The 16256-nt window shown below is 44.9% G+C and overlaps 1 protein-coding gene across 10 annotated transcripts in view; it reads left to right on the top strand.

Annotated features, from left to right (window-relative positions):
- The window catches only part of PSMD9 (proteasome 26S subunit, non-ATPase 9), a 289965-nt gene that overhangs the window by 241793 nt on the left and 31916 nt on the right, over positions 1-16256 (top strand). For 7 of the 10 annotated variants that reach the window (XM_085633077.1, XM_085633079.1, XM_085633075.1 and 4 more), the window contains exons 3-4: positions 5098-5200; positions 7993-8186. In XM_085633077.1, the coding sequence (XP_085489203.1) occupies positions 5098-5200; positions 7993-8186 (297 nt within the window). The remainder of the gene's footprint in view (positions 1-5097; positions 5201-7992; positions 8187-16256) is intronic. The other 3 variants (XM_085633083.1, XM_085633082.1, XM_085633081.1) reach the window with 1 other exon arrangement.

Genomic DNA, 16256 nt, shown 5'->3' with positions numbered 1-16256 from the left:
TGGGTTAGCTTGGCAGGATGTGGGGAACCCATTAAGACCAGTCAGCCACACAAGCAATGCGTAAGCATGGGATGCACCATTCAACAAACTTCTTCACCACAACAGCATTCATTACCCATGGCAGTGTGCATGCAGCCACTTTCAGTGCCGGTAGCACAGAGTCACCCTAGCGACCCAATAAGTGGGTAAGGGGCCAATCTTAGCCCAAGCGAGTTGGTGACTAACCCAGTTTTGAGTGAGCAACAAGGCAGTTCTTATGTCAAGGCGTCCCCAGGGCAGCCATACCTGATTACAAAATAAACAGTTCTATTTAGCCACCTCCCTTTGGTGGAAAAAGACACATTTTGAGAAACCTTGTAATTGACCTATTTTTGCTGTTAGAGATACAATTAGAGGGCATAGACATAGTGACTATTGACAAGAAAGATGAGGACAAGAGGCCCTGAAAAGAGCGGAACATTGACAAGTATTTCGGTGCCCTTAGGATTAATGCATATGTGAATGTAGAATAGTTTCTGCAGTGTGCAGCTGATTTGTGGCTCTGTGAGGCTGAGATACACGAAGCACAGAAGCTGGTCTAAGGGAATGCCTTATACAGGCTGGAAGAACCATGCAAAAGGAAAAAACACTTGAGCAATATTTCAGAAGTTCCAGCAGAATGAGTGGTTGTGGGGCCTAGCCTCTTAATTTCAGGCACATATGTACTGCAAGTGTGAGGGGGGTACAGAGCAGCAGAGTGCAGCAAAAAGGAGCATGGGAAAAGCAAAAGGGACACAAGAGAAAGTAATGTATAAAGAAGAGGCACTCAAATTCCACATGGCAGACACACCCATAAACAAGATAAGACTCCAAGAATTGCCCGGCTCCTACCAAAACATGCAGATGTACTGCTGCTGCTCGAGGGATTTATAGAGGGAGTCCAAATCTGTCATGAAGGAAGCATAACCTCAAGGCCAACCTAAATTCTCAGATTCACAGCAGAGCACCCAGGGGTCGTGGTGCCAGATTCAGACGGGGCGGCAGTTAGGGCGCATAGAATGTCCATTTGAACGGCCTCCTTCACACCTGGAAATATACCCTGTGAGAAATTGCGTTTTTGATGAGGTGGTGTGAGCCCTTCTCAAGAAATGGCCACAATCCTTGTCCGGGTGAACCAAAGAACGTCACAAAATTAACTTGTGCATAGCCTTGCACAAAAGCAGTCAGGCTTAACTTGGAGGCAATGTGTAAAGTATTTATTGCACACTCCTTTAGATAGAGTATATTTTAATAAATTATTTCACAGCAAAAATGCAATCCGTAGAACCGGAGTTATACATTTTTTTTAGGTTTGACTTTGTTTTTATTGGCATTCAGCAAATTCCAACATACAGTTCTAGAAATTAGCACAATGTGTTCATAAAACGGGACTTTGTTTAGTACTTGCTCATTCTAGACCTAAATTACTTAGGCGCCCCTAGTACGCTCACCACTGGACCCAGTAGTAAGTCCGCAATGTCTCTATGATTTCCAGAGTCCTGCGCCAATTTTTAAACCACAATGCCATGGAATAAGAAATTTTAAAGGAACCCAGAACCCACTCCCTCCCTTGAACTGGTGTGCTTGGAAGCGGCGGTCGGGATTATACCTTTTCTAAAGTGGAAAATAGCGCTGAGAAGATCAAAGCGTCAACTGAGGGCATGTAGTTGTGCGAGACCTTAAGTCATGACTGACTGCAATGGAGTGCAGTTTGGATACAAGAAGTGGATTGGGCTCAATCTCTGCTTACCTTTTGGATTTTGAATAATTTTCAAGAAAAATGTTTGAGGACGTAAAGTTCAGCAGGGCAACGCAGCTGCTGGTGTCCGAGTAGGCAGCGTCATTGTCAGGGAACCGCTGGAAGAAGTTGCTGTGAAAATTTCTACATTCAGACCTGGGGCCCGATTTAAATTTTGGTGGATGGGTTACTGCGTTAAAACGGTGATGGATATCCCATCCGCCCAAATATCAATCCCATAATATCCGATAGGAATTATATTTCGGCAGACGGGATATCTGGTGTGATGGAGTATCCCGTCCACCGAAATCTAAATCAGGCCCACAGTCTCTTGTATGGAAGTAGAAAATCTCCAGCTAGGCCATGCTGTAGCCAATGAGGGCTCCACAAGGCACCTTCTGTGTACCACTCTGAACAAGATTTGCTGCTGTGGAGAAGAATGTAGCAGGAGTTCCTGTGAAGTCAGGTTGACTGGTGATGTACCGTGGGTGGATCGACAATCTGGTAGATCCCGGTCTCCTCTCAGTTCCCAGAGCACTTTTTTCCAGAAATGTTTCTAGGTCCCAAGTTTTGCATTGGGCATCTTAAGTACCATAGCGCTGAAGGGATGCTACTTGGACGGTCAGTACTCACTCAGGCTTGATCCACGTGCTAGTACAAGATGGTTGGAGCCTTTTCTGTCTCTGAGGTTCTGATCAGTAGGCCAGCCAAATAAGCTTTAGTCACTCTGGAAGGCTTGGGTTCAAGCAGGAAAGCAGGTCTCAAGCAGCAGAGCAGTTCTTTTGGTGTAGTAAGGCATGCCTCTGAAGTACACAGCAGCCCATAAGCAGCAGGGCAGTCCTCAGAGTCCTTCTGCATGTCTAATAGTGAACTGAAGAGTGGATCAGAAATCTGAAGGTCCTAGCTTTATACCTGGTGCCAGCTTTAAAGTGGAAGAAACTTCTAGAGTTTTCCCACCACAGGTTTCCTGCCTAGCAGCCTTTGTCCCAGGCTGTCTGCAGTCACAATCGACTAGTGTGAAGAACTTTGTGTGTGAGCTGAGGCAGTGTCTTTGAAATGCAAGTAGGGATGTGCCCAGCTCCTCCCTCGTCCAGCTTCGATGGCCCATCCTGCCAACACCCATTCCCTATATTGTGTGGTTGTCTGGGAGGAATATACAAAAGCCAGCTGCACTTAGTCATGTGTCTGGCTATTGGCACCAAACAGGACAAGAAAGTGTTTACTTTCTTGAGGTGGTAATTTTCACATTTGTAACTTAAAATCTGACTTTACCATTAAAGAGAATTTTACATCCCAATTCTTTAGACACTAAACATGTTATTCGACCTGCTTCCAAACAAAAGGTATCACTTAGTAAATGTAATAAGGTAACCTAATGTTAACTTATGGGTGAAGTAGGCCTCGCAGCAGTGAAAAACAAAAGTGGATGTTTTTCACTACTAGGACATGTAAAAACTTAAAAGTACATGTCCTACTTTTTAAATACAATGCACCCTGCCCTAGAGAGCGTTTATGGCATACCCTAGGCGTCACATATATTTATTAAAAGGGGAGTTTTGGGCCAGGCAAGAGGGTTATTTTGCCAAGTCGCATTGGCAGTTTAAAGCTGCACACAGGCTGCAATGGCAGGCCTGAGACACATTTTAAAAGGCTACATAAGTAAGTGACTCAAAGTGCTGCTGGCCCAGTAGTAGCATTTAATTTATAGACCTTGGGTACATGTATTAGCACTTTGAGGGACTTTTAAGTAAGTTAAATGTGTTAATTGTGTATAAGCCAATGTTACCATGTTTAAAGGAGAGAGCACAAGCATATTAAGCACTGATTAGCAATGCACAGAGCTCTAAGGCCAACAAAAGTGGATTCAGCAAAACAGGAGGGGTGAAGGTAAAATGTTTCAGGGTGACCCTGCAGGGATGGCCAAATCCATCAACCGCTCCCCCCCCCCCCCCCCCCCTCCTGGGGTGAAACCCAAGGAGGAACTTGGCTAATACCGTTTGATTCATCACTTTTCCTTCTCAGAAGATGAGTCAGTAAATTACAGACTTAGTCAGCAAATGTGCACAGTTTCCTACGCATCAGATTACTGTCAGTTAACCCTAAGAGCTTCCATCTGTTATGCTTTCAATTTGGAGATGATACAATTTTGAGAAATGCTTGTGCAATATTATATGCACATTTCGAGTGCCTCTGCACATTCCTGGAATGGGCACTTCACAAACCATACCTTGAGGGGTGGCAAGCTTTACTAGTTATGACTTTTGTTTGTGGAGGACCCAGGACAGACCAAGGTGCTGGGCTGGTATACAAATTCAACTAGATCACAGCATCCTTGGGAATACAGTTGCACAAGCAAGGCAATGGGTCCGACCTGTAGATTAGAATTCCTAGATAGAAAACTGGACTCTACCAGAGGCATGTCCAGAATCTCATAAGACAAGGTAGTGGCAATAAAGAATGACCTAAAGGAGATGAAGGGTACGAGTTTCTAAAGGGTGATCCTATTCACAAGGCACAGCACTCACAGTCCAGACCGCCTATTGTTCAGCTGCGCAACACAGATGGTAGCGAGTACTCATGATGGGGGTGAGCCCGGGACCCACAACCAAGACTGATCTAAAAGATTATTGCTTCATCATAATCCTCAGTGTGAATAAACATTGAGCGGGCACTTGTGAGCGAACTGTGAAATGTTAATTGTTAAACTGTGGACTTTACTCCACAATGAGTTTGTTGGTTCTGATAAAGTTGTTATGGGATTATGCATAAAGAAACGGTAGTTGGCTTAGAGTTCCCGGATTGCTATCCTCTGAAGCCACAGGTTATGTTCCTCCACTTCACCTCTAGGGACTCGCTGAAATAGTCCTAAATTGTTACTGAATTCCTGGTGTGCTGACCTCTTAGAGGGCCATTAAATCTATGCCTGGTTTGGGAAGATTCTCGAATTGTCTGTGGTTTGAAAACCCTAAGCTGGTGACTCAAATCTACAGTGAAGCACTAGTCTAGTATCTTTTCAACTAATCACAGGTTTAACCAATACAAGGAAGCATTGTCAGCATCTAACTAGAGTTCATTAGTCTGTGATCTGGCATAATCGAACCACACTCCAATGCAGATCATTCTAGCATTAACAGTAATGTGGGATGCTTGAAAATGCCAGTTGGATATTTCGGCCTAACCCTTTAACCCAAGTAAGTCAATAGCCTAGAATGCTTTATTGTAAAACACGGAACCCACACTGTGTTGCCCGAGAACTGAACCTCTTTATTTTGACAAGAGATGGAACTAAAAACGTGTTGCAGTGTAACCTGTAGTAACCATGCATTATTTCTTTACCACAGCAGAAATCTGTTGGCTTAACTGGAACTTTGGTGGACAATGAAGGGTACCCGAGAGCCGATATTGACATTTATCAAGTTCGTACAGCAAGGCATAACATTGCATGTAAGCAAATCTTTCAAAATCCTTCAAGTTCCCTTTGATTTCTCGATAATAAATATTTTTCAGCAACCCATTGAAAGCAAACTGTACATGATGTGTTTTTTTGCTTGGTTGCGGGCTGTGCATTATTGTTGTATCTTGTAGTGTATATAGCAGTTTTAACAGAAACCTCTTTTCAAATGATGGTTTTGGGAGTGTAAATGTGTTTTATTTTTTTATTATTTTTTTATTTTTTATCTTCCTTCTTTGAAAGCCGGTGTCTTAATGATCTATGGCCTACAGTTCTGTGACACCAATCAAGGAGAAGTGCAGTCTTGTAACTGGGTATACGATACAGTCTTGTATGAATTATGTGAGGCGACCGCCGATGCAGTTCTGAAAGTAATGCCATGAGTACTGCTGTATTCTTGGTGCCAGATCCCAACAAGCATTGGCAAAGTCAGTAGGTCTCACCTTTAAGGCCTATCAGCTGTGCATTAGTTCTAATCATGCTATTTAGCAACCCTAATGCTGTGCAGCATGGCTTTAAAAAACAAACAAAAAATAAGCCAATGACATGACTGGGTGTGTCAATTTGTAGACAGATGCAAACACCAAGAATATGTGTGCCTGCAAAATGCAGCAAGCGCTTTTTATATTTTTGTTTGCCAATCCAAGTTAGATCTGTAACCAAAAAGAAACAAGTAGAGTAGGTGGCGGAAGCAACGCGGAGAGTGCTTGGTGGGCAGAAACAGAGGGTTGGGGAAGCAACTACTGTGGGGGGATGCAACACTGGGACCTGGGTGGGGGGGAATGGAACATCTGGGTGCAAGTGGGGGTAAGGAACCCAGAGAGAGTGGGTAGGGGAAGCAAACGTAGAGACAAGTTGGAGCTAGCAAGCAGACAAGACAGGGCAACATGGAGTTTGGGAGGAGAAGGAAATGAGGGCAGGAGAGTCTTGCACAGGCATCAAAAGAGTAACACAAGCGAGCACAGCAGAGAGGAAGTACAATAGAAGACTGCTGGAAAACACACATACTCTTGTAACTGTTAAACAAAAATAATAAAGTAGCGCATGAAAAGGGAGTATTGGAAGGACACAGGTAATGCTTCCATGCTTCTGGGGAGAAGCAGAAAAGGAAGGAAAACCCGCACATGCTAACTAAGAAAAAGCAAGCACATGAGAGTGACCATGAAGACAACCAGTGGTGTGCAATGGGAGGCCTCCAAGCTAACCATGGTCTTGCAACTATCAGCGTGTGCACTGTCCTAGTATGTGGAACCTAATAGCAATATTTCTTTCTTAGTAAACTGAGTGTGTAAAGTACAATTGTCGCCCAGAGACAAATACTCTAGAGCCACAAACTCTGGATCTGTCTACTTGCACTGATGTTCCTTAAAACTGCAGAAAAGTAACTAGGTATTGGTGAGATGGAAAATGTGGGTTCTCCGTGAAAGGCGATGGTTGGAAAGCTACAAGTTGGGTGGATTTGTTAACCTAATTTTTAGAAGTTTTGAAATTCTTAGAATTCATTTATGGTTCATGAAATCAGATTTATGGTGAACAACCAGTTACACATTACATTTCCATCCATGTATGTTTTATAGGACCTGGGAATGAGCCCTTACCGTTTTACACCTGAGTTTCAAACTCTCCACCTCTGGATTCCAAAACAACCTGAAGCAGCTTTTGTATTTCTGTGTACTGGTCAAGAAGGTTCCACAATCCGCGAAGGGCCCCATTATTCAGTACCAAGCTATAAAGACATTTAGTAACGGCAAACTTACTGGTTCATAGTTTGCTTTCCTACTCAAATGCATTTCAGTGTATCCCGTTTAAAATATGCCAGTTAATGCACATCAGGGTGCAGGTCCTAAAAAAGAAAACAGTGGCTTAATTAGCATATGAACTTCACTGAGCAATGGTAGGTGTATATTTACTTGTCTGTGGACACAAATCGGTGAATGTTTTAGACCGTAAGCAAACTGGCATTTAAAGCATACTCCGCAGATTTCTAAACCTGTATTCATTTGCATAGTTTGAACAAATTAAGTGCATATATCTGATGTGCAAATAAATGTAATGTTAATGAACGCAGATTTGATTCTAAAAGTCTGTGCTGTCATTGATATCCAGAAAAGCGTGCTTTGCAAAAACAATAAATTAATGTTGTCACAACGACATGTGAAAATCGCGTTTTACAATAACAAATTTAGTCAAAAAGACTTGACAATAACGTGTTTGATTTCTGTTTTTCTTATATAAATCACATTAATGTTTTACACATTAATGCACAATTTAGCTTAGAAACAACGGACAGTGACTTTTTTAAACAGGACTATTCTTAAGGGATCCATAGATTACCCCCGCTGGGTCATCCTTGCAATTTAGGAAGACCCTGCCAGTGGGAGAGAGGATTGAAAACAAACTGAGATCCCCTTACAACTGTATATGATGGCATATACTATTTGCAAACGTGAGCAGAAGCAGAGGTGGGGCACAAGGTGAAATGCAAAGTATCTCAGTCTATGTCCTTCTTGGGCTAAGGCAAACTGGTGTCCCTTCTTGAGTGATGGGGAGTACCACGTATACTCGTTTCCACTTTACCTGTGATCTGATCTACATGATCGCAAGGAACTCTTGTTTTAAATTCCATTGTAGCAAACCTGCCTTCACTGAAGGCCACGTAATGTTTCCTCTTACAGTAAAAGCCTCCATAATGTCTAATGCAGTGGGTCTTCCAGAATAGACGGAGATACAAATGGCATTGCATCTGTTTTTCACTCTAATCCTATTGATAATGATTCTCCTTTAGGCTTGCAAAATGATCACAAAGCAATAATGGAGCAGATCGAAGAAGCCCTACACAAGCTGCATGCTCGAGAGAAAGAGAAGCGCACACTGGACGAAGCAGAGGCACAAGCTGAGTCACACAACCAGAGTGACACTCTGCCACATCCTTTCGCTAAAGTGGATGCTGTCACTCTAGGATCTCCGGCTAACTTATCGGTACATTTTTGAAAATCACCTTTGTGCTTTTTAATGGTTGGTGTAGTGCATGGAGTATAAAGTAAAACTGTTAGTCAATCAATCTATTTTGAAGTGTAAAATGTAATCAAAAATGCTTTTAGCAGTCCAGTCCCTGAATAGATTCTGTCTGAGATAATCATCTTCATAAATAATATGTCCTTTTAGGACTTTGCCAGACCACTAGTGTGACTGATGTCCACCACCTGGCTGTCACCTCAGTGTACTTGACACCACTGTTCAAAATGAACTATTTGCAGTTGGATCATTTCAGATATAATTTGTCCCACTCCTATCTTCTCTGGTTTAATGTTTAAAAAAAAAAAAAAAAAGTGATATATGGAGAAAGCACTCTTCCAACAACTAAATATGTTCATGGACAAACTAACCTACTTTGAGGCTTTTGTGACCGTTTAGTCCTTTCTTGCAGAACAAGATGCAACCACCTGAAGACTGGTCTAGTTATCAGGGCTGTGTTACATAACTGGCTATTTACCCAAGTCTAGCACTGGTAAACTGCACACAAACTTAAACCTTCTTGCCATGCAATATGATTGTGGTGGGACGAAATGTATACATTTGAAAATGATATTCAATTTATCTTAAACACTTAAAACGTTTTTAAGTGTGGCTTTTTCATATCTTTCTGAGGTCTAAGTGTACTAGATGGAAGTAGCGCAGAATCTGCTGTTTGAAAATTACCTAAATATGTCTTTTGATCCATAGGGAGGGTGAGGGGAGAGGCAGAGTGGGGCTGGTTTGTCACTATACCCAAGCATCTCCCAAGGTAAGGGCATGAGCGAAGCGGGATAGTTAGTGCTGTATATGCTTTTGAGCTTGAGAGTGGAATGGATGTAAAGTGTTGCAGGGATTTTGTGCAAAGACAGAACTATGCGTAGGATTATGAGACCTTGGTGCATAGGAACTGAGTCATCCTACCACCTTATTACCCATGAGCCCTGGACTGACTAACTATAGAGTCTCACTTGCTCTCCTACTAACCAGAACACAACACTCCCGACTCTCTGGAATCGCGGTTGCAAGACAGACCTTTTCGCTCGCACTCTTGTACTTGTCCACAATAAAATCTGACAGACACGAACAAGTTTAAATTATTTTAACTAATGTGCTCTAATATGCAGTATACATGCCACCATAACCTGGAAAATGTATAACACAAATATGGTAAGCATAGCAATTAGTCTGTAAATCATAAAAGGAGCTGTCATTATGAAAAGAGAATGTAGCCTAAGTTCCCTCCCCTTATATAGAAGCAACATGATTATACATCAGAAGATCTCTAGGCGTTATCTGCAGACCCTGTACCTCAGTCTATAGATGGTAGATCTACATCATAGATGTCTTGCTCTTTTCCCTGGAAAAGTCCCTCCAAATGTGTGCTACCTATTCGTGTATTCCAATAAGACCAAAGTACGTATTTCCAAACAGCTGCATCGGTATGTTTTTGTCTAGGAGCTAGGGCAGGACCAGAACAGAATGACTAGGAACGTTGTTGATCGACCTTACTCACAATGTTCAGACTAAGTCCCAGGAACCTGCAGAGTGTGAACACAGCAATAGATTCTAATGTGAAAACTGCAAAAGAGGCATTAGCAAAAATAAACTCGTGTAGTAACGTGTGCAAAGCAGCGATCAATCTGCAGCGTGCTAATGTTAGAGAAGACGACAATGTCCCCATGGTCCATGTGTCAAAAGTAGGTGACTTATAATCACAAAATTCAGTGTGCAGATGAAGGTGCCAGTGCTGCAGAGGGACAAGCTTGACAGTATAGTCATGAGTTGTTGCACTGTGCTGAAAGCTGTAGCATCAGTCTGCCTGTCATCTGAAAACGGTAACTTCCTAGCTCTGGCCAACCATTTCTTCTTGGCACTGTCAATCAATCCGGGTTTGTTAAGCATAGCTACTCACCAAAAGGGGTCTCAAGGCGCGGGAAGAGGAGAGGGCGCAGCTCCTGGATGTTCACGGCGATTCGTCTAATAGCCAGGTCTTGAGGTCCTTCAAGAACCTGGAGAGTGTTGGTGTTTGTTGGAGGTAGAGAGGGAGGGTGTTCCATGCCTTGACAGCGAGGAAGGAGAAGGAACGACCTCTTGTTCTGGTCTTCTTGATGCGCGGCACCGCAGCACGGAAGAGCTGGGCTGATCGAAGGGATCTTTGGGGTGTGTGGAACGAGAAGCGGTGGTTCAGGTAGGCAGGTCCGGTGTTGTGGAGGGCTTTGTGGGCATGGGTGAGAAGCTTGAAGGTGATTGTCATCTTGACTGTTTCCTCTTGTGAACCTTTTTGCAAATCCAGTGAAATTGCTCCATGTGATTGCTCTGAAACAGAGCACCAATATCTGAACTCCGTGTAAAGCCAAACGTTCCAGCACTGATAAATTGAGGATGGCTACACTGCCTCTTCCGTAGGGTATGGGGAGGGTACGATGGGGGAGTGAGTTTAGGATAGATATCTGGCAGCTGTGCCAGGGTGTGAGTTCAGGAGATGGGCCACATTAAAATTAACCTATAAAGTTCTTCACAGAGGTGGCAACTGATTTTAATTGTGCAAGGACACCCCTTATGCTACATGTACCCAAGGTGCAGCATCTGCCGTACCCCTCATGGGAAAATCTGTTAATTTCCTTTTAACTGGTATACTTTACTTTCCCCTTAATGTATGTGGTTGGGCATTTTTATATTCGAGTCTACATGCCGCGAGGACACTCTGCTTGCAGAACACTGATGAGTTTACCCTTAAGGTAGACTTCTTCCTGGTGAACGTCACAGCCTACATATAGCTTTTCTTGTAAATATCTAGCCCCTCTGCAAGGCATTGGACAATACACATCTACATTCTGCCAGGGCAAGGGGCCTTTCTGGAACAGTAAATTGGCTGAATCCACTTAAGCAGCCTCGACTGCTCAGTTCCAGAAATTGCCTAACAGTTATTTAACCCCCACTTGGTTGTCTGGCAACAGACATCCAAATACATATCCAACTAACCACTTGCTTCCGTTTGCTGCACTCTTGACTTAAGTATCAGGTGTCTAGAAAGTAGCTCTCTGATCTGGTTGGCTCGGGTAATGGAATTTGAAAGTGGGACACTATCTATCAATCAATCGCGGCATTTATAGAGCGCGCTACTCACCCGGGAGGGTCTCAAGGCGCTGGCGGGGGGGTATGTTACTGCTCGAACAGCCAGGTCTTGAGCTGTTTCCTGAAGGAGAGATGGTCCTCGGTTCGCCGAAGGTGGGTGGGGAGGGAGTTCCAGGTCTTGGCTGCCAGGTAGGAGAAGGATCTTCTCCGGCGGTGGCTCTGCGGATGCGTGGTACGGTGGCGAGGGCGTGGCTGGTTGAAAGTAGCTGGTGGGCGGGCGTGTAGAAGGTCATGCGGTCGTTGAGGTACTTGGGGCCCAGGTCGTGGAGAGCCTTGTGTGCGTGGGTCAGGAGTCTGAACGTGATTCTCTTGCTGACGGGGAGCCAGGGCAGGTCTCTCAGGTGTCCGGTGATGTGGCTGTGTCGGGGGATGTCCAGGATGAGTTGTGTGGGGGCGTTCTGGATGCGCTGGAGTCTTTTTTGAAGTTTGTCCGTGGTTCCGGCGTAGAGGGTGTTCCCGTAGTCCAGTCGGCTGGTGACGAGTGCCTGGGTGACGGTCTTCCTGGTTTCGGTGGGGATCCATCTGAAGATCTTGCGGAGCATGCGCAGGGTGTTGAAGCATGAAGATGAGACGGCGTTGACTTGTCTGGTCATTGACAGGGAGGAGTCCAGGATGAAGCCCAGGTTGCGTGCGTGGTCCGTTGGCTTGGGGGCGGGGCCCAGGGCCGGGGGCCACCAGGTGTCCTCCCAGGCGGAGGGTGATGATCCCAGGATGATGACTTCCGTCTTGTCTGAGTTCAGTTTAAGGTGGCTGCTCCTCATCCAGTCGGCGACGTCTTTCATCCCTTCGTGTAGGTTGGCTCTGGCGGTGGTGGGGTCGTTGGTGAGGGAGAGGATCAGCTGGGTGTCGTCGGCGATGATGTTGAGGTCATGTTGGCGTGCGATGGCTGCGAGGGGGCTCATGTAGACGTTGAAGAGGGTTGGACTGAGTGAAGATCCTTGTGGTACGCCACAGATGACTTTGGTGGCCTCGGATCTGAACGGGGGGAGGCGGACTCTCTGGGTTCTTCCGGCGAGGAACGAGATGATCCACTCCAGTGCTTTCTCTCGGATTCCGATGTTGCTGAGGCGCTTCACTAGGGTGCGGTGGCAGACTGTGTCGAACGCCGCAGAGAGGTCCAAGAGGATGAGGGCCGCTGTTTCCCCGTTGTCGATCAGGGTTCTGATGTCGTCGGTGGCTGCGATTAGGGCGGTCTCGGTGCTGTTGTTGGCCCGAAACCCGGACTGCGAGGGGTCGAGGGATCCATTCGTCTCGAGGAAGGCAGCCAGCTGTCTGTTGACTGTCTTCTCGGTGACTTTGGCCGGAAAGGGAAGGCGCGAGATGGGACGGTAGTTCTTGAGGTCGGTGGGGTCCGCCGTTGGTTTCTTCAGGAGGGCGGTTAGCTCGGCGTGCTTCCAGCTCTCCGGGAAGGTGGCGGTGTGGAAGGAGGAGTTGATGATGTCCCGGAGATGGGGTGCGATGATGGCGTCGGCTTTGTTGAAGACTTGGTGTGGGCAGGGGTCGGTTGGTGATCCGGAGTGGATGGAGTTCATCGTGCGGGTGTTGATCGGGGTCCAGTTGCAGAGGGTGGTGGTGGCGGGCGTTGGTTCGGCGGTAGGGTGCGTGGTCTGTGCGTCGAAGCTGTTGTGTATGTCTGCGATCTTGCTGTGGAAGAACGAGGCGAGTGAGTCGCAGAGGTCTTGCGAGGGAGTGATGTCGTTGTTTCCGGCGCTGGGGTTGGAGAAATCTTTGACGATGCTGAAGAGTTCCTTGCTGTCGTGGGCGTTGTTGTCCAGTCGTTCTTTGAGTGCAGACTTCTTGGTGGCGCGGTGGCGCTATCTGGTCAAGTAAGCCCCCAGTTTGCTTTGAGTCCTACCATTGACTTTGGAAGAAAGCTCTGACAACCACCTGTGAAGTGGCATTGTACCAGGACCTGTACTTTAAGTTTCTGTTAGCCGCCCCCCTTTCGCGCCCTCCCCTGCCACCACTCAAGGATATGCAGAAGTTTAAATGGTGCAAAGGCCTTGCTGAAGTGCCCCAGCAGGAAAACCAGCCCAAGGCCCAGATGATGGAGACCTGCGCGGATGGCATCTAGAACCGAAGGTATACTGAAGAGCCACAATAATCTCCTGCTTGTATGACCTGGCCTAAACCCAAGACACAAATAACCCCTTCTAGACAAGAGGGTTGAGAATGTTCTACAGACACAGAATAACTGTGCGTGCTCCTGAGCTCTTTACCCTTGAAAAGGTGACCTAAAGACTGGGCCCGTGCTGTTGTGACCCTTTAGTGAACCTTTCCATGTCCTGGAGAAGGTTGCTGTACTCGGACTGTGTTCGATTGCACCTGATCTCAGAAGTGGTGGACCCCTCTTTCTGCGATGTATTGCTTCTGAGTTAACCCAGTTGGTCCACTTCCACTCCAACCCAAACCAGTGTGCTCAGCAGCCCAGGGTTTGTGCCCCTTGTCCTGTAAGTGCTCCTCCACTGTAAAATGGTGCCTGCAACCAAATGCTAGTTCCATGTTGCCTAACAGTGGTATTCCTAATTTGTGGCCTAGCATCTAGTTCAATTTTGGATGATTGCCTTTTACTGCTTTGAGCACAGTCTCTGTTGCACTGTTTTGTTTGAATCCTGATCTGCAGCAGAAAGTAGGACAAACAGAACTTGCCAACGTTTCACTGTCTTGCCTGTCATGTGTGTAAATGAAGATCTATTGTTTTTGTAAACAATAGCGTGGACTGTATGTTCTTATTGTGTACGTTTACTGTCATATTGTGGCTGACTTCTCCTACAGGGGAATCCTCATAACTAGTCATAGCACCTGAATTGGAAGGGGGGGGTTATGTGTGTGTGTGTGTGTGTAACGCTTTTCTGTAGTAGCAACTCGTACGTTAAATGATAAAATAATTCATTGCAGCCTAATAAACTAAAGTGGCCAAATTAATTTTATTTCGTCTTTACAAAAAAGCATCAATTGCTTCCAAATAGACACTAAAAAAAAAAAAAGTGACTAGAAACATCTTTTACAAAATATTTTTACAAAGATGTTCTTTAACCATTTGAAATGTGCTCTTCCACAGTAAAGTTTGTGTGTACATACTATTAAAGGGTTCCGCGGGCGAGACCATTGATTGCATATGACTTTTATGAGGGCTTTGCTGGAAGAGGACTGGGATTATGGGTAAGTAACTTTGCATTCCAAACCATCTCCACCAATTGGTATAAGCCATGACTCCTCATCCAAGCATACAGAGTACTTAGTTATCCATTTGAAGTGCCCTGGTACCCAAGGCCCTGGGACACCAGTTGTAAATGACAGTAGAAAGGGTACGCCCAGTAGCCATTAAGTGCCCAAGGACTTACAGAAAAGACCTCATAGCCTCAAAACTAATCCATTGCCAAAATGGCAAGTGTGATGAATGCAGTTGTGCCTTCATTGCAACTCCGAACATGTTGGTCCTGTAGTTTTATCCGGTAGAGCCATGTTCCTGCCAGTGAATCAAAAAACCCATGAGGCAGAACCTGAAGCTCTGCAGTGAATAGTGAAATTAGTTGTCTGTGCAAACTGAAGATTTTTCTGTTAAATTGTTGCGTATTGAAAGCAGCAACAAGACCTAAACTGACATGAAATAATTTCACATTTTGTGGCTCTTTTTAAGTCTTTGTAAAAATAATGTATTCAGTGTTCAAATACCATTTCCTTTCCCCTTTATTGCAAAATAGATTTTCTCATAAAAGGAGAATACATTTTTATTATGTTAGGTTTCTTATTCAGGGCATGGTTAGTAAGCGATTGTTGATGTTGGAGTTTTTCTGGTTACTAATAAATCGAGCCACCAGCATTTTAGGGGGTGCCGGAATAAAATTGTAGGAGCTTTCTAAACACTGGATCTGTGGAACTCTGAACAAACTAGATCAAAAACGTGATCATGGCTTTCTTCAGGACCAGAGTCTATTACTACTGCACAATTATAAAGTGAGTGACAAACTACCACAATTAAAATGTTGAGGAACGATACAACCAACTGTATACCTGTGTGCTTATTTTGCAAAGAAAACTACACGGATACTTGAAAATCACCTGTATCAAATCCGGGATATCGCCCACCACTCCTGGTAACAACTCAGGGCGTGAGGCAAAGCTCTGTCCGTTTTTTCCCCGGGCGTCCTTCCTGTTTGCTCTAAGTGGTAGTTTGTCACTCACTTTATAATTGTGCAGTAGTAATAGCCTCTGGTCCTGAAGAAAGCCATGATCCCGTTTTTGATCTAGTTTGGCTGAAACATGTTGACCTTATTCCTCATCAGCGCGTTTGTCTATTTGGTCAGACCGCGTCCTTACTGCTTTTTAACTTTGAGATATCTAATAAATCTATTTTTCTCCTGGTAGCCAATTTTAACACACACTGCATTGAATCTGCACTATATATTCACCACATCTTGTGTAGCTTCATCGTCTTTAAGAGATCAAGTCCTCTATTTACATCTTAAAACATCCGTGAGCTCCTCCGTTGACATTTGCAAGGAGTAGTAGCTCCTTAACTGCACTAGATTGCAGTTAAGAGGAGATCCCATATGATGAAGCATGCCACTTCGGTGGGTGATGGGATTTTGGCCTCTTTAAGAGGACTCCCTCTATAGTTGGATGTCCAGTTGAGTAGTATCAGTCAGTGTTCACACATTTCTTTAAGAGACCCGCGGACTGTGTTATTGTAAACATTAGGATACACCTAAGATGGCGCCCGCAACAGCTCAGTGAAACAAGCATCCCTCCCCTCTCTAGACAGGAAATGACATGGTGATTGAACACCTTAAAGAGTCTGCAAGAAACCTGTTTGCCTTTCTCAATGCTCATCCAAATACAATCGCTGAAACGCCTCTGCTCTTTGATGTAAATCATCCTGAAACCCCGCGAGTAATG

This window comes from Triturus cristatus, chromosome 11 (genome assembly GCF_964204655.1).
Source record: "Triturus cristatus chromosome 11, aTriCri1.1, whole genome shotgun sequence".
In the NCBI taxonomy this organism is placed as follows: domain Eukaryota; kingdom Metazoa; phylum Chordata; class Amphibia; order Caudata; family Salamandridae; genus Triturus; species Triturus cristatus.
This window is presented reverse-complemented; position numbering and strand designations above follow the sequence as displayed.